The sequence below is a fragment of the Oreochromis aureus genome, linkage group 9, assembly GCF_013358895.1.
Source record: "Oreochromis aureus strain Israel breed Guangdong linkage group 9, ZZ_aureus, whole genome shotgun sequence".
Taxonomy (NCBI): Eukaryota; Metazoa; Chordata; class Actinopteri; order Cichliformes; family Cichlidae; genus Oreochromis; species Oreochromis aureus.
The window spans coordinates 30423063-30444520 of NC_052950.1; the positions used below are offsets into that span (position 1 = coordinate 30423063).

Sequence of the window (21458 nt, forward strand, 5' to 3'; positions counted from 1 at the left end):
GTCATGCAAATGTTAATAGATGTACATCTAGGCTGTTAAGGGGCATCATGAGTCACTGAAAAACAAAAGTCAGTGGGTGATTTAGATTCATTACTCATTACAATGCACAAACCGTTGTTATCAGTCATCAAGCTCTATCATAATCATCACCATATTTGAGTGTCTTTGAACTTCGTGTATGTCAGGCTGTTTCTCAGAAAGCTCTCAGTGAGATGTTGATAGGTTGAAATACTGAGATATGTGTGATATGCCACACCCTGCACTCAAATACACAGACTTATAAAAACACCTCATCAGTTGTGCCTGCATGTGTTCCTGCACTTACCAATAAATAACCAAACACAAATCAACTCGTAGATTTTGACTCTGATCAGTGAGCCAGACCACCGGTGAAAATGTCTGTGAAGATCCTCTCCATCACTCTCCTCCTGCTCTCAATATGTGTGTGCTGCCACTCTGAAGGTAACTGTACTTTTATAAAGAAAAATAAGGAAAAAAAGAGATAAAATAGATTATTTGATCACAGCAATGACTATCTCCAACAATGGCTTGGTTTGTGAATAAGGTTCACTTCTGACATTTTGGTGTTTTATTGAGCAGGATCACTGTGTAAAGACCACAAACCTTTACATCAGTCATATTCTGGTATCTGCTCAGTCTATAATTGTAACATTTTTATCCAGCATTTACTCGACTTCTACCCACCAAACATTCCTGGAAGCTGTTTTCTGGGCTGAGTTTCATTAGTCAGTCATGGAATTTTAAAAGGCGTCCTTTACGTCTACATTTAGAAGAAGTCTTGGAGATTTTTATTTTTTAAGTACAACATTCACCTGATTTTTGTGTGTTCGATTACTGGACTGATTGACAGCCACACCATATCCATTCACGCTATACTGCTTACCATTAACAATGTTTTTACCTTTTATGTTTATCTACATGCAAACTTTTGTTTTCTGTCACTTATGGGCTTATGTCTCATGCTGCGTTGCATGCCAGGCATATGTTGTAAGACACTTAAACTATCATAACTGCCAAATTATTAGTGTGGCACAGTGGGTTCAGTGGGTTCTTTCAAACAAATTCACTCTGTAACTAAATCTCACTGCTTTAATTTAGTTTTTAGCAAAGTCATCATTTCAGTGGGTTTTTGGAGGGGTGCATACATTGTGAATCATTGCATAAGGCAGTGGTTCCCAAAGTGTGGGGCCCGCCCCCTAGGGGGGGCGCAGAGCCATTGCAGGGGGGGCGCAGCATGAAAAGGGAAAAAAAACAAAAACAACGCTTGGACAATGCTAGCACGGGGCGCCCACACAAACGCAAAGCAGGAGATGAAGCATTGCTGAATATGTTTCCAAACCAACTTCATTCTAAGCCAAAGACTAGAAAATATGGTGAAGCTTATCTTCCTTTGGTTTCACCTGCACAAGTGCTGAGGTAGGTCTCCCTGCAGAATTAGTTTTCCTGCATCGGGAGCAGCGCTGGGCTGTTCAAATCACGGACAAACAGTATCCCACAGTTGTTTATGTTTTTGAACCCATTTTGTAGAGGGTTTTTTGAAAATGTATTGACAGCAATGTTGAACATTATTACACAGGAAAAAAAACAACTACATGTAAAATAATTACACCATGATGCCTCTGCCTTTCTAAATGCAGGGACAGTAATGGCCTGTATATGTAAGCGTGTAAAACCTACAGAGTCAGATTAACAGTATTTTGTCTCTATCTGCCATTCTGCAATTCATCTCATGTAAACAATAACGTGGCGCACAGTGTGACGTGAAAAAGGCACATACCTTTGACATTGTGTGACAAACTCTGTATTCCTTGTCCACATGTAAACGCATAAAAAAAGGAGTTTTAAAAAATCTCCGTTCTCGGTGATTCGATACGCCGTTTACATGTGCCCTAAACAGCTGCGCGTTCAAAAATACCCGTGTAGGTGCGGACGGAGCGTAAAAGAGTTGGTTTTTTATTTTCTTACTACCTGTAATTTATTGCAGATTATTTGTATTTGCTTAATTGTTTAATAAATGTTTGAGGTGTGAAATAAACCGCAATGGAGCAAAATATGGGTGTGTGTGGTTGAAGGATGTGTTTGTGCGTGTGCGTGCGCGCGTGCACGCCCGGGGGTCGGGGGGCGCGAACATTTTTCTTGTTAAACAAGGGGGGCCCAGCAAAAAAAGTTTGGGAACCACTGGCATAAGGCATGAAAGCAGGAAATGAGAGAGACGCAGAGAGAGTATAAGATGATATCTTGCAGCTACAGGACAATATTTTTCACCTTTCAGTTATCAGCACATCTGAACTTTGAAATCTATGATTAAACATTTGATACATTAATCATTGCTAATGAATGTAGCTTAATGTTGGTCCTTATTCTCATCCTCTGGAAAAGAAATCAACATGCTTTGTTTGAAAATAATAACAAAAAAAGCAATTTAAGACAATCAGTTTGGATTAGTTTGGTACAGCAGATATCTTCTTCAGAACATGAAGACAATGTTTCCCAACCGTTCATATTTCTATTTGATTCAATTTGGTTAAGAAAATAAATAAATATAAGTAAAAATTCATCCTTGGAAAATTCCAGGAACCAGATGCCAGATGATATCTCCAAATGTTGGATCAAGTCTCGCCTCTGCTAAAATATATTTATGGAAACGTTCTGAGTGATCCTGATAACAGCACAAAGCAAACAGTGACGTACTGTCTATGATAAACATAAGAACATTGAGAATATGTTCTCTATCATACCAAGACTATGTCTCCACTCAGTTACATATTCCATATATACGGGGGTATGACTCCCCTTTGGTTACAGCACGTGGATATTTCAAAGTAACCCACCTTTCTCTATCATATCGAGACTATCTGTCCAGCTTCAGGCTGCTTGGAGACAAGTTCTGATCAAACCATCACTGATTTCATGTCTATGCAGATATTGTATAGGTATGCTGCGGAGCATGGCCAGGCTAGCCGGAGTTTCTTTAAGAAATATCCACGTGCTGCACAAATGGGAGCATGTAATATGCTTTTTGAATCAGAGACATTTCAAGATAGAAACATTCTTTAAAATCTGTGGCAGAGCTCTGCAACAGCTAAACTTAATTCTGGGCTCAGGTACTCATGAACATCCTGGAAGGATACCACCGTGCTGCCCTGCAGTCACCAAAGGCAATATGACTGCTGACGTGGTGGGACAAACATATCATAAGCTGGCTGCAAGATATCACTGTGTGAAGGCTATAATGTAAGTCAGCACACGTTGTTCTACATACAAACATATACAATCTCTATAATTTTCTATCTTTTATTTCCAGTTTTGACACAAAAGATGGACAACAACTTTGTGCTGATCCAGACGCTCAGTGGGTCAAAGATCGTAAGTCATGCTAAAAGAAACACACAGAAATAAATGCAAAGTATTTACAGAGAAAAACTGAAGCTCCTGCTTGTCTGTTTTTCCTCTCTAGTCACTGCCAAAATGAGGAAGGTGTGAAGTCTGTCTGCTGCATCAGTATTTCCAGTATTTCCATCACCATTAAAGGCTTATTCAAACCAGAGCGCTTTCTCAGCCTGACTGTCTTAAAACTTTCTCTTTTTTTTGCATTTGTAGATTAATTTTTACTCTAACCTGTGGAGTAAACCTGTATTTTGTTCACTCTGTTGACTTCATTGTTTTTTAATTGATCATTGGGGTTCAGGTTTTATTTGTCTTTTTTTTTTTTGCTTATTTGTGAATCTCTTTCTGTGCTTTATGTGTTTATGTGAAGCACAATGTGGCTGTGAAAGACAATATAAAAATAAACTTTTGAGCAAATATTTTCCTGTTGTTGTTTCAATGCCCACCAGACCCTCACAAAATGTCACACACATCGCCGAATGTATTCCACTAGTGTTTTAGTTGAGGATGCTCACTGAGCAGACTGTCCAGGTTTTTATAAAGCTTTTACCCAAGTTCATGCAGCTCACGATGAACATAAGTGGGTCGGACCAGTGAAACTCCCTTTTCTGTCAGTCTAAAGACAGGATTAGCACAATCTGGAAAGGCTTAATGCATGCAAAATCACCAGTCCACACGTGCATATCACCTCAACACACACTCACAAGCAACGGCTCAAACCAGGCGTACATAAATAATCACGGCACATAGATGTACATCGCACCACCAAAGCCACGCAGCAACCTCCACCTTAGGTCTCAGCTTTTGAATAAAAAAGGTTGGGGGTGATATCATCTGCTTACTGCTGAGTGAAATAATCAAAACTGCATCACAAAAACTAAATGACATGCCAGCAAACCAAGGATGGAAGGCTTCTGAGAAAGTAAGAATCCACAGGTGATTTGTAGAAAAAGTTGTTGCATCGGCAACAATGTAACCCAGAGATGTCAAAGTCATTTTAAATTTGGGCCACATTTTGTCCACTTTGGTCTGAAGTGGGACGGGCCAGTGAAACTCTCCTTTCTGTCAGTGTAAAGTTGTTTAACTGTATATTTTATCCCTGAGATATCTCCATATAAGAAAAAGAAGCAGAATTTTAGAATTTCTGCAGACAGTAAGACATAACATGGAGTGAGGGACAGACAGAGAGATGCATTTCCTCAGCTAGCCACCAAAATTTGTTCCATAACTTTAATTTCCTCACCTTTGACCCTCCTGTTTATGCTTAACTCTAACAATCGTCCTAGAATGCAGTTTACTGCTTTTCTACTAATAAAATACGCGTGTATTTTATTTTGACAGTGCATGCGCACCTGTGGACCGCTTATGTGCACCCCTGCCTATAAAAACAGGTGCAATTACTTGGATAGTATTTTTGAAGGGGTTTGCGGTTATTTATTGGTAAGTGAAGGGACATCCGCAGGCAGAGCTAATGATATTTTTTATAGATCTGTGTAGTTCAGTGTGCATCCACCCCTTATCAGTGAGACTTTAATATTTCAAATCACCAAAATCATACTGAGAGTTTTTTTTTCAAGTAAGATATTTGTATATTATTCATATTTTTACGTGCGTGTTGTTTCTACATTTGTATATGCCAATTCACCTGTGCAGGGGCTCGGCTGTGATTGGTGGACGGAAGGATCGGCCTGGTGTAACTGGCTCCCGCTACAGATGTAAACAATAAAGGACGACGGAAGAGCTGCAGCATTTGTGGGGTGTGGAAAATTTTCTGTGCACTTGCCCCAGATCCAGACGGAGCAGCTGCAGCCATAGCCAGTTAGTTATTCAGGCATGTGTGTGAAGCGCCGAGTGAGTTGCCGATTACTTTTGGGAAGGTTCGTTTTCTCCTGTGTTGTGTTATGCCACAGCTTTGCTAGGCGACAGGGGAGGTAACATAAATGAGCCCAGAAACTGGAGGGTCAGATTACAAAAACTCAAGGTTTAGTACCACAACTGAAAACCGTTAGTGAAACGACTCACTAGGCAATGATGCAATTTAAACAAACAAAAAAAACAACTCGTGTATTCAATTAACACAAGAACACTAATAGAACACTAATTATCTCACAGGCACTAACTTAAAAACAGAGGTTCAAAAGGCAGTGGTACAAAGACAGAGGCAGGAGGGACAGCCTACAGAGTCTGTTCAAACCAAAGAGTCCCCCACGAGTGAAGAATCCTCAGCCTTTTGTATTCCCAGGTAAACGCAGGGAGCCACGTCATTGGTCCGCTGCGTCCGAGGATCCCGAAATACAGCCAAGATCTGCATGCAGTTGGGCAAGCATAGGTCCTTGGCCAGCCAATCACCTGTGAGTCACACTTGAATTTCCATACAGGAAGGCGGACCCACATGAGGCCAGGGGCCCTAACAGTTGTTAGACCATGGAAGTCAGACTCTGTCATTTCTTTTTTTTGTTTTCTTGAAGAAGTCAGAGGGGGACCGAAGTTTAGGTTGGGTTTTGTTTGTTGTGTTGGCCTTGACTCATCCTGAAGCTGTACACTCCCACTACTATTGTTAAAAGCCAGATGCTGTGGCCGTGTCTGTTTGGGAGTGGAAGGCTGCGGGACACCCCACTCTTGTTACGGCCGTTCCGGGCCAGGTCGCAACAATATGATAAATATATGAATAATATATAATATTTATTTGATTATACTTGGGATTCCAGTGTTTACGTTTAAATATGCGTGCGTAATAAATAGAAGCGTAAGTTGTAAAATAATACAGATGGTAGTAATATGGGTTTGCAGTGTTAACATTAACACATATGATTATTGCCCAGAAGCTGCCTCATCATTTCTATGCGCCGGTGGCTGATTTATATGTATTTACAGAAGTTATTTAATAGGTGGGGAAAAAAGTAAACAACAGGGATGTCAAATGTATTTCACATCTCAGGCTAATTACAGCCTATTTGGATCTTATGTGGGCCAAACGTGAAACTAAAGAAGTTTTACTTTCAACATTATGTTTCAGTTTTTCTACATAAGAATGACTCTGGGTTTAAATTCAAAGAAATGTTGAAGATTATGTCACGTTCCTGGGTCGGTGACTCAGTGTTTTGTGTTCTGTGTTACTATTAATGTTTGATTTCATCATGGATTATCATTACTGGTCTTTATGGTTTTGTATTTCTAGCTCTAGTTCTTCTTTATCTTGTGATTTCAACTTCTTTGATTTTGTTCCTGTGTCCCTCGTGATTAGTCTAGTTTTGTCTTCATGCTTATTTTCTTATTCTCCAGTCAGTCGTGTCTCACGTCACAGTTTGTTACTGCTATCCCTGTGCTCTGTGTCCCCTCTGTTCAGTGTCAAGTCTGTGCCTGTCGTGTGTTTCCTGTTTTATTTTGATATTTTATCCCAGCCATGTTACCACCTGTTCCACATCCTCTCGTTGCCCTGCTTGTGTATTTAAGTCCTGTGTTTCTTTCTGTTAGTTGTTGTGTTGTACCCTCACTATGCTGTTTCTTTCGTCTGTCTTCTGAGTTAATTGCTAGTTCTCAGTTCCTGGTTTATCTTCTGGTGTTTCAGTTGGAGGTTTCTAATTTTGAGTTTTGTATTTGTAGTAAGTTATTTACAGCAAAATAAAAGCTGCCTCTTTTAGTCCATCGCTCTGTGTCCTGTGAGTCCTGCATTTGGGTCTAATCTCCTGCCTGCCACACAGTAAAACATGAGAGATTATAGAAATCTATAATTTGATGTATTGTGAATGACTATGGGAGAGGACTTTATCAGTAGGAAGCTAAAAGACAACAAACAATGTGAACACTGATGATAAGTTTTATGATGAGGAAAACTGAAAGAGGAGGAGAGGGACCGGTGCTGCTAGGGCGAAACGGACGTTGCTCGTGGAGTCTTTCTTACTGACTGTGTTACAGTGTATTTTATTTCTGCATTCCTCAATGTCACATTTGAGTCTTGTATGACTAATGATGCCTAATGCTGGAAGTGGATGGACGGTTATGGATACATTGATTTCTTATGTTGTTATTTTATGCTTGGAATTTTTTTTTTATTCTTTCTTTCTGCTTTTATGACTCCTTTTGTCCTTATGAATTTAAGCATTTGCTCATGAAATGGCTAAATGACAAACGTTATTCTTAAAAGAAAGAGACAGCACCGCTGATGGGTCAATATCAAAAAGAAAAAGAAAACACAAGCAACAACTAAAACGCACTTCAGTGGCCCACAGGCTCACACTACTCACTAGTACCTGGCAAAACAAATCCACACTGAAAAAAAAGAAACTTTTCTGTCATTTGGTTACATTGATTTACAAAAAATACTGTGATGTTTGGTTTAGTTTTTTTAACTGCCAGGGATAAACAGTCACAGTCAGTCAAAATAGAAAAAAAAAACCCTGAAATTATTGAGTGATTTAGTGTCTGTGCATGTCCTAATGTGAGGCTATTTCTCGGAAAGCTTTCAGCGACCTGTTGGTTGAAATATTAAAGTATCTCTATTAAGAGACGGGGGTGTGATTATGATATGCCACACACACACATGAATGCACATTTTTTTTAAAAACTCGTCATCAGTTCTTCCTGCACTTACCAATAAATATCCAAGAACTGATGAACTTGTTGTTGTAACCTGATCAGCGAATCGGACCACCGGTCAAAATGTCTCTGAAGATCCTCTCCATCACTCTTCCCCTGCTCTCAATGTGTGTGTGCTGCCACTCCTCTGAAGGTAACTGTGCTCTTAGTTTTCTAAAGGAGAAAAAGAGAGAAAGTACATAAAACTCATTATACCAATTACTATTACCAAAAATGGCTCCTAGCTTTCTTTGGTTTTATTGGAAATGGCTGCTCTGTAAGGACTCTCATAGTTTCTTTTACCATTTATCTTTATATCAGTCACATTCTTGTTGGTTAACCATCATGATATTTAAAGTATATATATTTTATTTCCAGTGACATTACAGAATGATGTTTCATGGTGCGTTGCATGCTCTACATCATTTGCATCGTCTCTTTGACTGTCATAACTTCCTATGCTGGCACAGTGTGCAGTGGTTTCTTTCAAGTTAATTCTGTAGCCAGACGTTGATGCTGTTTCTGAGTGAACAGTGACATCGCCTCAGTTATAAGAGTAATTACCAGAATACTGAGAACATTGAGATTCACAACCTCAGAAAATTGTGAGCTTTTTTTCATCAAACACATTAGAGGACAGAAGCATGGGACTCAGCCTGTCTTTGAGAGCTCTGCAATAACAAAGATGCTCCAGGAGATGTTTAAAACCTCATTTTGATCCAAAGTCTTTATCAGAAATTATTGATTTACTTTTCTTTCTTTCTTTTGATCACACTGACCATTAAAATTAACATTTAACCCTTTAAAACCTGAACCATGAAATAACTGCCAAACAACAAAATATAGAAACGTCACATTTTAATCTGCATATGAGTTTTAATTTGTATCACATTTGCTACATAAGCCATATTTTTGCAGTTTAGTCATTGAAAATGTGTCATGCAATTTATATACTTGTTGAGGGTAAAAGAAGTCACGCTGATGATGTAGAAGTCTCACAAAATCTGTGTGTGACCATCAAATACGATGGTCCAAAGTTTTAATCATAATTTATTGGTTTTCTTTTGTTCTTTCTTTTGATCCCACTGACCATTAAAATTAACATTTAATAAATAAAATGAGTCACATAACTGCCCAAAAGAATCTTAAGATTGACTCCAAGTGGTGCGATTTTCTTTTACAGAGATTTTGTTGGCTGACTTTTTGTGTTTATAGACAATATTGAACATATTGTACCTTCAAATCTGTGAGTAAAAGCACCCCAAGGCCCTGCACGTGTGGGTGGTTGTGGTGGAATCGGTAGAGGGAGGCAGTTGGGGATGGGGTGGGAAGGAATGGGCAAGTGGCCCCTCCCTGGGGCCAGCTACCCAGGGAGGGGCCACTTGTTCCTCCTAAATACTAATAATATGACGTGCATTTCAGGACATTTTACAGTAAAAGTGAAAGTAAAAGTAATGTAACAAGTAGTGTAACAAATTACTTTTGCTTGAGAGTACTTAAGTAAATGTTTGTATTAATCTGATAATCATAAATATACTTGTAGAAAAAAATTAAATTTAATCTGTCATTTAGCAGTCGTACTGAGGAGTTCATTCAGACCATCAAATTAAGAAACATGTCTCTTACAAACCCATTTCCTACTAAATAAACAGGAAATGATCTTTTATGGTTGTCTTATCTTTGGTTTAACTATTTCTTGAAGTGTAGTTTAAACAGGAAGTAACATAAACAGAAATATGTATTACCACATCAGATAAAGAATGCAACTTAGCAAAAAGTGCAGAAAAGTTTGTGGGAACAAGCAAAATAAGAAGAAAGAGGAATGGCACAAAGCAAGTTTCACAATCATTTAGACTGATTATGTTGAAAGACTTTCATGACGGTTTTTTAAGGCAGGTATGTGCACGAAACATTCATCTTGCTGCAAGAAAAATGAGAAAATGGGAAAGAAAGCAATACCACTACCAGGGAAACTGCACCCCAGGAAATCTGACTTTAAACCAGTGGTTCTGAAAGTGTGTAGCCAGAGTTCTAACAGGTGCGCAAGTTACCTTGCAAAAAACTCATGCAGAACTAATGTTTAACATCAGAATCACTTTTTTCGCAGCAGTTATATTAACAATACATGGGGCGTGAAAATATTTCTTCCTGCCATGTGGGGGATTATGTAAAAAGTTTGAGAACCACTGCTGTAAACAATTTCTAATTATTATGATTAATAAAAAGCCACAAAGATTTTTTATGAAGCAGTAATATATAAGGTAATAAAACTAAGTTTCACTTAATTACCAGTTAACAATATAAACCTAACTTAGCCTACAGTTCCACACACCAGCACCAATCCCTACCCTGATGAGGACTCACATAGTTTTTTTTTGTTTATTTACTTATGAACACAAGGCTGACAAAAATAAAGTTAAGTTCCTTCTAGGAGTATGAACAGGCAGAACCCAAGGCTGCACGACTGACTGTTCATCACTGCCTTTGTTACCTGTTGAATATCAGTGGCTAGCATGCTCTCAACTTCTTAGCTAGCTTTGTGTTAGCATGCTGTCTGTGCAGATGCTTGCAAAGAGCATGTTATATATAGAGTTATATTACCAGTATATTGTGGTTGTTTCTCTCCTGGATGTAGTTTGCACTTTTCCCTCATACTCATGTGTTTTGTGCGATAAAAGTAAAAGTAATCTCCATGTCTGTTTTCATCAAAAAGCTGTATCGCTATCCTACACTGTGTTTGTGTTTTCCTCCGAAACAATAAGTTCCGTAGGAGCAGCCCTTCAACGCCTCTCTTTGTTTCTCGGTAGCAAAGTTGACCCAAACAACAAAGTAAAGCTAGTTTTCGGAGAATACACAAACTGTTTTGTTCACTATATTTAAGTGTCTGTAAACTTTGTGTATGTGTTTCTCTGTAAGCTCTCAGTGAGGTGTTGATAGGCTGAAATACTGAAGTTTCCCTGATAAGGGGCGGAGGTATGATATGCCACATCATGCACACACAAAGAGCTATTAAAACACGTCATCAGCTATGCCTGTAAATGTCCCTGCACTTACCAATAAACAGCCAAACACAAATGAACTCATATACTTTCAGCCTGATCAGTGAGCCAGAACACCAGTGAAAATGTCTCTGAAGTTCCTCTCCATCCTTCTCCTGCTCTCCTCCTGCTGCCACTCCTCTGCAGGTAAATATGCTCTCACTTTTCTTAAGCAAAAAATAAAAAGTAAATAAAATAAAATACATAAAATTTATCAGAGAATTACTTTTTCCAACAATTCATTGGGCATTGGATGCTCATCGTCATTTGCATCACCTTTTTGACTGTCATAACTCCAAACCTACCTACAATGGTGGCACAGTGTGCAGTGGTTTCTTTCAAGCAAATTCACTCTGTAGCCAGATCTTGATGCTGTTTAGATTTCATGTGAGCTTTTTTCTGCGACGGGTGACTCATTGGTTAGGTGTGACAATATCATCTAAAGGCATAAAATGAGAATGATACAGAGAAACAAAGTGTATGACATGATATGTTGCAGCTGTGGGATAATTCTGTTCAACATCCAGTTACCATCTTAATTCTGTCTTGTATGATTAAACATTGTTAAATTTCAATACAACCCAGTTTTATTCATATAATATCAACTCACAGCAGAAGTGACCTCAAAGTGCTTTAAATTGTGAAGTAAAAATACAATAATACAGATAATGTCACAGTGCTGGGTCATGTTACCCAGTGTTTGAGTTTTAATGAATCTTGTATTCATTTGTGTTCTAGTTTCAGTTTTAGCTCATCTAGTTCATTTGTAGGTTGTTGTTTAGTCCTTTGTTTCTTAGTTCCTTTTGTCATCTCCAATGTTCCCTCTAATTTTTCACATGTCTGAGCGAACACACAAACTCCCTGAGCGATCGCTTGGACCACTGTGAGCGACATCAGACGTGTGCACTGTGGTCACGGCGGCATCTAATCCATCCAAGTTACATGGTTTATTAAAATAATCAAATTACAGCATTTACATTTATGTTAGACTACTTTTAATTAAGTAGTAATTAATTATTTTATTGTAAGTTTTAGCCCACTTACAATAAAAATGTAAAAGAAATCTTGTCAATGACCTGTGTAGTATGTTAACACTATTTGAAGTAAAAAATAACTTGAACTCCAATTTCGAAAACACAACTTTCTTCTTTTTTTCTTTTTTTTTAATAAAGCTTTGACTTGTATTATGAGTATGAGTCTGTGGTCTGGGAGAGTCCTGTAACCCTCTGTCTGCAAAATATAATATATAATGACCAATGTTGGGCAATTAATTATATAGTTACTTCTTCAAAAAAGTAACTCAGTTTGGCAAACAAAGTTTTTTGCAGCTATTTTTTTTAAATGCAGCCAAGGTGTTTTTTTAAATAAACATTTCAAACTATTTACAGAACAATCAGCTGTTCTGCATCAAATCTGATGCCACACAAATTATTTGTGCCACTCAGAAAAACTCATTTCTGTCCACTATGAGATAAAGGAGAAAAACAGCCTGATACCTGCAGGCCTGACAACAGGAGATGTATCACTGCTGTAACACCTGTAACATTCACTAGTCGCCTCATTGTTCTGACACACACAACAAAACTATTGACTACACTACACACTAACTACACAAGATTTGCGCTAAACGTCTCAAATCTCTCACATCTCAAAACACGCCATCACTCCTAAAACTTCCCCTCGTTTCTTAACAACTAGATGCTAGTCGTTGCCATATCATTGCATTTTTTTTTTTTAATCACAACTCTGGTTTTACGTGGCCTATCAACACAATTTAAAAACTGGTATAAAGTCCACACTTTTTCCGTCACGTGTTCCGTCTGTCCTGCTCACATCTCCAATGGTTGTACACATTGTCATTAACGTGGCTTCACTCCACATCAGCCACACCGCTTTGCTAGCTAAAACACCGGTGTCGGCACATAAGGACGCTGTCATAGCCTGTCAACGACATTGATTAGCTGCGTATATACGAATGTAAATCGCATCATTGGCTGGACTATGGGATAAGGTGGCATCGTTCTAATCCCATACAGGAGCAGCCAGTCACTTACTGACTAACACTGCAAAACAGAATTGTTAAAGTATTAATTTTAATTTCAATTCTGGTTAGATTTTTTTTGTGCGCAACGCAGATTTCCTGTGCGCAGAGACCGTGCCAGCAGTGCGCAATTGCGCACGTGCGCAGCTTAGAGGGAACATTGGTCATCTCCCCCTGTACTAAGTCTCCCAGGTTTGTGCGTTTACCTGTCATGTTTCATGTCTGTGTGGTTCTTGTTGTCAAGTTTGTGTCATGTCTACGTCTCCAGGTTTCCTATTTTATTTGGAAAGAGTTTTATTTGAAAAGAGTACAACAAACATACTGTGAAAGTGATCCAGAGATAAAAACAAAAACAAAAAAAATCCGATTGAATGGAAAGTGATGTTTAAACACACAGTAAGTGAAAAAAGTGCATCATGGGAAGCCTCTAACAGCCTAGATGTTCATTGATATAATAACCATTGCTAGCAAAAGCTTTTTCTTATTTCTTATCGTCTCCTCTAGAAAAGAAATCGAGATGGTTTACTGGACATAAATAACAGCTAGAACAATCTGAGACGTCTGTTAAAATGTATTTATGGAAACTTTCTCAGTGATCCAGGAAGCAAACACAAAGCAAACGATCACATACCCTCTATTATAAAAATAATAGAAATATATATAAAGAGAGTCTGTTCAGAATTTGTGATTCATAACCTCAGAAAATTGTGTTCATGCACTGTTTTTATCAGAGACATTAGAAGACAGAAACTCAGCACTCAGCCTGCCTTTATCTTCATCTTTGCAAGAATGAAAAAGCTGTTTAAAACTTAATTTTGCACCCAAGATTGATTTGTTTCAATATAGTTTTTTACCTCTCAGTGACCTTGATTTTCTGTCAAAGTGTAAATTGTTTACAGAGTGAGGCACACAAAAAGGCTCGCTCACTGTCAAATAATTTCAGGTAACATTTTTTTGTTTAGTGATGTAAGGAGTTTCATCACATTTTAAACTCAGAGTTAACTTTGATTTTCCTTCTAATCAGACTTTCTCAGGTCAGATAAATCAGTTTTTAACCTCCTACCTCTCAGATTCAGCTCGTCCTGGAAGTAAACCACCGTGCTGCGTTGGCATCACCACCGCTGATATGAGTGCTGACGTGGTGGGGAAAACATATCGTGAGCAGGCTGCAAGACCACCCTGTGTGAAGGCTATACTGTAAGTCAGCACATGTTGTCCTACATACAAACACATACAATCTCTATAATCTTCTGTCTTTTATTTCCAGATTCAACACAGAATATGGACAACTTTGTGCTGATCCAGACGCTCAGTGGGTCAAGGATTGTAAGTTACACAGATACACACACATATTAAAAGTATTTGCACAGATGAACTGAAGCTCCTCTTCGTCTCTCTTTCCTCTACAGTCACTGCCAGAATGACAAATGTGTTTCCCATAAAGGCTCCAGTGCGTGATGAAGCAATGCACCGCTTCTGCGTTATCAGGATCTGCCCGTAGTTACTTATACTTGTCGTAGGACTTCCTAAAGATTGTTTTCATATTTGTACTTTAAATTTTTAAGGTTACTTAACTCTGTTCTTACTAACTGTGTTGTGTTTTATTCTTGATGTCGGATTTGAGTCATGCATGACTTGATTTGAAAGTGATGCTTAATGCTGAAATTTAGATGGACCAATTGAGTTCTTCTTATTATGTTAATCTTGGAGTTGTCTTTTATTCTTTTTTTCCGCTTATATGTCTCCTGCTACATCCATGAGATGGAAGTGTAGGGGAGGGTGTGAGGAGGAATAAAGCTGGGAGAGAAAGAAAGAAGTGAAATAAAACAGAAATTGTTAAATTGTAAACGTTATTCTTAACAGAAAGACACAACGACACTTCTAGATCAATATCAAAAGAAAAAGAAAACAACACAAATTCACCCATCTAAAGAGAGGGAAAACACAAACAACAACTAAAACGCACTTCAGTGGCCCACAAGCTCACTACTCACTCGTACCAGGCAAAACAAATCCACACTGCTCCCACAACACAACTCCAAAACACACTGCCAGGCTTTCCTTTTTACACACTGGAGGACAGCAGGAGCAGAACAGACACACAGCAAATACCAACAACAATCCTGCAAGTGGACCTATTTTGGGGGGACAGCAGACCTGATACTTTCTGAACTCAAATGTTCACAATTCAATAAATCAATAGACTTTGAGGAGCATGAATTGGACTGGATAAGAATACAATTTTATCTAAAGAACCATTCGGATCAGCTTGGAGGTTCTTAGTGGACTTTCTTAATCTTCAAGAATATTCTAGAAGATTAAGAATCTGTGACTGGGCCTCGATATAGTGGTGGGCACACCTTGGATCAGTCTGTTGGTTTTTTAATGCTCATAAATGTATTTTATTTGCTCTTTCCTTTGCCTACTGCACACATGAAGTTCCTTCTGACATATTCCTGATTCTGTGGTGGAAAAATTTGGAGAAATGTTTGATAGAAATCTGACTGTAACTGATAACTGTGTGCTGCATCCTGCCATTCAGTGTTTAAAGATATGGGAAAAGGTGGATCCTCTTAAATCTCCTCTTTGATCAATGAATCCATCCCCAGATTTTAGCAGCCTGCCTAGCTCTACTGTTTGTCTCGTGTTTGAGATTTTCGGTTTGTTTCCACTCATCTCATTCTGTTTAGTTGTGTGTTTCCCCCAGGTGTTTCCTTCCTGCCCTCATCTCTTCTCATGTATTTAAACCCTCAGTTTGGTTCTTTTCTTTGTTGCATTGTCCCTATTAGCTGTATCTCTCCTTGTTGTGAGCACCATCGCTGGACTTGTTGTTTCCTTTGTTATTATTTTGTGTAATAGTGTGAAATTCATATAATAAATAAATAATAATAAATAATAAATTTAACTCTCATTGAACTGCCTTCCACCCGGAAAATTGTTACTCACCTTTCCCTACAGCAGGAATGCCAAACTCATTTTACATTATCGGCCACATACAGTGCGCTTCAATCTCATGTGGGTCAGACCAGTGAAACGCCCCTTTCTGCCAGCATAAACAAACTTCTAACAGTAATGATAAATAATGAATGTTACTGATATAGGACTGATAATGCATGATATGTTTAGAGGCAGCAGCTAACCAAGATAATGTGTGTTTGTGAGATGAGCATTCGGTCAAGTCATTTGAAAAAAGTAATAAGTTACTAATTATTAATTACTTCTCCAAGACGTTAATCCTGTTACTTTACTGATGACTTATTTTCAAAAGTAATTCGTTACTTTATTACTTAGTTACTATTTAAAAACATGATACACAACCTGAATATGTAGTAAAGCAATAGACCTTTGCTCCCACTGACATGCAGAGGTTTGATGGGGGGACATTTTTTTATTTTAACCTGTATTTAACCAGGAAGATCCCATTGAGATTAAAAACCTCTTTTTCAAGGGAGACCTGGCCAAGATCCACCCTCAACAAAGGTGCCTTGACTTTTTGCAATAAACACTTCTGGAACTATGTCCTTTGAACCAATGAGACTAAAAAGACGATGTTTAGCTATAATGCACAGCATCAAATTTATTGAAACTAAACACAGCGTATGAGAACAAATAGAGCACAGCAACCACAGGAACAGTATTTGTGAGTCAAATGTGAGACCATCTGTTGGAAAGTTTATGCTTGCACTGTTGGGTCATGCAAGAGGGAAATGAACCCAAGCACCCCAAACAGCCATACCCTCATATTTAAGTCTGAATAAAAGAAATGGGATAGCTAATGCAGCTATGAGGGGGGAAATTAGCAATGCATACCCAAAACATATTTCATGTGGGATATTTAGTCTCTGTTAGAAAATGTTGTTCATTGCATGTGTGTGTTGGAAGATAAAGACAGTCGACATGATCACATGTCACACATTTCCTCCAGAGCAGAGTGTGAAACTTATCTGATCATCTGTCAAAAGCACACCTAAATTAAATACACAGTAAGAGTGAGTTCTTTTGAGTTTCCAGGGGTAAAAAAGCTTGATGCAAACAAGAAATTTTAAACAATTCAATTGAAATTACAAGCAAAAGGTAAAGTTGTGGGAATTTATAAGAAAAAGTAAGCAGCATAAAAGTCAGCCAGTCATGTAAATGTTAATAGATGTACATCTAGGCTGTTTAGGGGCATCATGAGTCACTGAAAAACAGAAGTCAGTGAAGCTTTTTCTCAGAAAGCTCTCAGTGAGGTGTTGATAGATTGAAATACTGAGATCTCCCTGATAAGAGGCGGAGGTGTGATATGCCACCCCTCACAAACAAATACACAGACCTATAAAAACACCTCATCAGTTGTGCCTGCATGTGTTCCTGCACTTACCAATAAATAACCAAGCTCGAATCAACTTGTATGTTTTGACTCTGATCAGTGAGCCAGACCACCGTGGAAATGTCTGTGAAGATCCTCTCCATCACTCTCCTCCTGGTCTCAACATGTGTGTGCTGCCACTCTGAAGGTAACTGTGCTCTTACTTTTCTAAATAAAAGAGAAAAAACAGACATAGAATACAGAAATTTGATCACAGCAATGACTATCTCCTACAATGGCTTCTACCTGTTTGTGAATAAGGTGCACTTTTGACATTTTGGTGTTTTATGGAGCAGGACCACTGTGTAAAGACCACAAACCTTTACATCAGTCATATTCTGGTATCTGCTCAGTCTATAATTGTAACATATTTTTCCAGCATTTCCTCGACTTCTACCCACCAAGCATTCCTGGAAGCTGTTTTCTGGGCTAAGTTTCATTAGTCAGTCATGGCATTTTAAAGGCGTCCTTTACGTCTACATTTAGAAGAAGTCTTGGAGATTTTTTTATTCAAGTACAACATTCACCTGATTTTTGTGTGTTCGATTGCTGGACCGATTGACAGCCACACCATATCCATTCATCATTTATCCGCTTACCATTAACAATGTTTATACCTTTTATGTTTATCTACATGCAAACTTTTGTTTTTTGTCACTTATGGGGTTGTGTCTCACGCTGCGTTGCATGCCAGGCATACGTTGTAAATGTCGTGGTTCTGGGTCATTTGACCCAGCGTTTTGTGTCCAGTATTTGTATCAACATATGTTTTGGATTGTTCTTAGGATTTTAGTTACTGTGTTTAGTGTTCTATTATTCCGACCTGTGTCCTTCCCCCTGTGCTCTATCCGTGTCCTTGATTTGTGTTGTAAAACAGTTTGTGAGTTTCCTGTTTTACTTTGAAGGTCTGTGTCTCGTCGTGTCTAATTAGGTTCAGCTGTGTTCCCCTCTGGTGTGTCATTCCGTTGTTACCTTGTGTGTATTTATAGTCTGTGCCTGCCTGTGTTCGTTGTCGCTCGGTCTGTGCAATTTGGTATCCCCCGCTGCTCTCTGCTCTCCTTTCTCCGTGTCCTTCCTGCGAATCATGGTGTTCTCTTCATTCGTCCTGTGTCTCTCTCCTCTTCGTCCTGCTTTGTTATTATTTCAGGTCTCATTATTAGTGTTCCCAGTTTAGGTTTTTAGTAGTTTCTCGTGCCTCATTTTCCATTTTCCACTTTGTAAATAAACGCTCACCTGTATCTAGCCGTTTCCTGCATATTGGGTCCTTTTTCTGCAAACACCACACGGCTTGCCCTGGCGACCGTGACAGTAAGACACTTAAACTATCACAACTGCCAACTTATTAGTGTGCAGAGTGGGTTCAGTGGGTTCTTTCAAACAAATTCACTCTGTAACTAAATCTCACTGCTTTAATTTAATTTTCTAGTAAAGTCATCATTTCAGTGGGTTTTTAGAGGGGTCCATACATTGTGACTCACTGCATAAGGCATGAAAGCAGGAAATGAGAGAGATGCAAAGAGAGTATAAGATAATATCTTGCAGCTACGGGACAATATTTTTCACCATTCAGTTATCAGCACATCTGAATTTTGCAATTTGTGATTAAAAAATTGATATACTAATCATTACTAACAAATTGAGCTTAATGTTTGTTCCTATTATCATCATCATCATCTGGAAAAGAAATCAGCATCCTTTGTTTGCAAATAATAACAATCACACAATTCAAGATTCATTCAGCAGCTCCTTCCTCCTCGGCTGCACCCCCGTGCAGGGGTTACTGGAGGACAGCTGTCGAGAGGAAACGCTGGTTCCGTCCTTTACTCTGAAGGTTTTAACCTGTCTTGCCGACAGCCCAGCTAGCTCCTCAGCGACAAAGCTGGGACAGCTTGGATTTCTTGAGGTGATGGACAGGGCATCCAGGGATCTGGATATTGTCCCCCAAGGACAAGCAGTGGAGGTGGCCACCAGATTTGATGATATCATGTAGACTCAGCGCCCTCAGCTCAGGCGCAACTGCCTCCCCTGCAGCTTTGCACAGGTGGTCCCCTGCCCGCAGGAGATTTTCTGACATGCATGGCCAGGAGCAGATTACCTGTGGTCTGCTTTCACCGATGGAAGCCCTCACCCCATTGGTCGCATCCTCTAGCTCCTTCTTTGGGAAGGTCACGTGTCCTATCAGGGACTGTAAGCTTGTGACTGTAAAATTTAACGTTAATTAACACATTGCATCACCTAACTGCCCAACAAAGTACTCAGAGGGCCCCGAGTGGTAAACATGTTGATTTGTTTGACTTACTTGATTGAATTACACAAATAAAAATCTGTTCAATGCCACATGATTTCAGGTCACATTTCAAAAGCCATTTTAAGGAGTTTCATATTTTAAAACTACATTTAACTTTGATTTTCCTTCTAATTAGACTTTCTCAGGTAAGATAAATCAATTTTTAACCTTCTCTCAGATGCTCATGGTCCTGGAAGTAAACCACCGTGCTGCGTTGACCTGACCAAAGGCAATGTGACAGCTGACGTGGTGGGGGAAACTTATCGTGAGCAGGCTGCAAGATATCCCTGTGTGAAGGCTATAATGTAAGTCAGCACATGTTGTCCTACATACAAGCAAACACACACATACAATCTCCAAAATGTTCTCTTTTTCATTTACAGTTTCAACACAAAAAATGGACAAATTTGTGCTGATCCAAACGCTCAGTGGGTCAAAGATCGTAAGTTATGCTAAAAGAAACACACAGAGAAATAAATGCAAAGAATGAGAGAGAAAAAATCCTGAGTCTCCTGCTTTTCTTTCTTCTCCAGTCACTGCCAGAATGACGAAGGCGCCCAAGTGAAGCACAAAGCTTGCAGTATTTCTGCCTGTCTGCTACATCAATATAAAAATAAAGTTTTGCATTACTGACCAAATATTTCCTCTCTGTTGTTTTAATGACCACCATACTCACATAAAATGTCACACACGTCTCCTAATACATTCCCAGAATAGGATTTCCTCAGTGTTTTTAATTGAGCTCAAAGCATATAATCCAAATTTAAGTAAAGTGTGACCCATAGAGGTCAAAGCTGCAGTTACTGTAGTAGTTGGAGAATCCCACTTCAACAACGAGTAGCTCCTTACTCAGGGAGTGGAGATGTTTGCCCGTAATGTACAGCACCACATTTGTAAAAAAACAAAAACAAATACAGCATATGAGCACAAACACCTCATACCAAATGTCAGCACAGGGGTGGAGGGGTGATTTGAGCTCACTTTGCAACCACAGGACCTGTGCATTTCACAGTCATTGAATCGACAATTAACTCTTCTGTGTGTCAAAATATTCTACAGTCGAATGTGAAGCCGACTGACTGACAGCTTAAGCTTGGCCCAAATTACATCATGCAATAGGGCAATGATCCAAAGCACCCATGTCCTCAAATTAAAGCCTACATAACACAAATGGGATCGACAGCCAATACAGCTAAATACCTCACAGTTTTCATGTGAGGTATTTAGTTTGTGTCAGAAAATTTTGATATTTGCATGTGTGTGTTGGAAGAGTACCACAGCTGACATGATTAAATTCCTGTCACGTTTCCTCCAGAGCAGAATGTGAAACTTATCTGATCGTCTGCCAAAAGTACACATAAATGAAATAAACAGTGAGAGAGTCTTCTTTTGAGTTTCCAGCGGTAAAACGGCTTGATGTAAACAAGAAACCGTAAACAATTTAATTTAATGGTTTAAATTCCAAGCAAAAGTTTAAGTTGTGGGCGTCTATAGATTTTTAAAAAAGCAGCCAAAAGGCAACAAGTCATGCAACTGTGGATAAATGTGCATCAGGATCGTCACTTTCATTTTCACTTGCAGCCTGATGTACAAAAATTATTATGTGGTTCTGTGTAGTTTTCTTTAAGTTCAAGAGTCACAGAAAGTCAAAATGGAAAAACAAAAATGAATGTGAGATTTAGACTGACCATTGGTGACAATACACGAACTGTTGGTATCAGTCCATACACCATATCTGAGTGTCTGTGAAGCTGTTTTTCT

The 21458-nt window shown here is 38.8% G+C and overlaps 2 protein-coding genes and 1 long non-coding RNA gene across 4 annotated transcripts; 2 read left to right on the top strand and 1 right to left on the bottom strand.

Annotated features, from left to right (window-relative positions):
* The first annotated feature begins 329 nt into the window (after nucleotides 1-329).
* On the top strand, nucleotides 330-3695 carry LOC116318504 (eotaxin-like). 2 transcript variants are annotated; one of them, XM_031737513.2, is made up of 4 exons: nucleotides 330-462; nucleotides 3126-3255; nucleotides 3326-3387; nucleotides 3479-3695. In XM_031737513.2, the coding sequence occupies exons 1-4, from the start codon at nucleotides 396-398 to the stop codon at nucleotides 3502-3504; spliced, it is 285 nt and encodes a 94-aa protein (XP_031593373.1). In that variant the 5' UTR covers nucleotides 330-395; the 3' UTR covers nucleotides 3505-3695. The 2 variants fall into 2 exon arrangements, 1 of the variants encoding a protein (XP_031593373.1); XR_004199327.2 differs by lacking the exon at nucleotides 3126-3255 and having other exon boundaries at nucleotides 445-462; nucleotides 3479-3640.
* Nucleotides 418-14449, bottom strand: LOC120441959. Its single transcript, XR_005614418.1, has 3 exons — nucleotides 14439-14449; nucleotides 4659-4662; nucleotides 418-456 (listed from the first exon to the last, which is right to left on the bottom strand). It is a non-coding gene; the product is annotated as an uncharacterized LOC120441959 (long non-coding RNA).
* Nucleotides 14450-17352: 2903 nt separating this feature from the next.
* Nucleotides 17353-20335, top strand: LOC120441958 (eotaxin-like). The gene is made up of 4 exons (XM_039617572.1): nucleotides 17353-17558; nucleotides 19876-20002; nucleotides 20081-20139; nucleotides 20231-20335. Exons 1-4 carry the CDS (start codon nucleotides 17492-17494, stop codon nucleotides 20260-20262), a joined length of 285 nt encoding a protein of 94 aa, XP_039473506.1. The 5' UTR covers nucleotides 17353-17491; the 3' UTR covers nucleotides 20263-20335.
* The last annotated feature ends 1123 nt before the right edge of the window (nucleotides 20336-21458 follow it).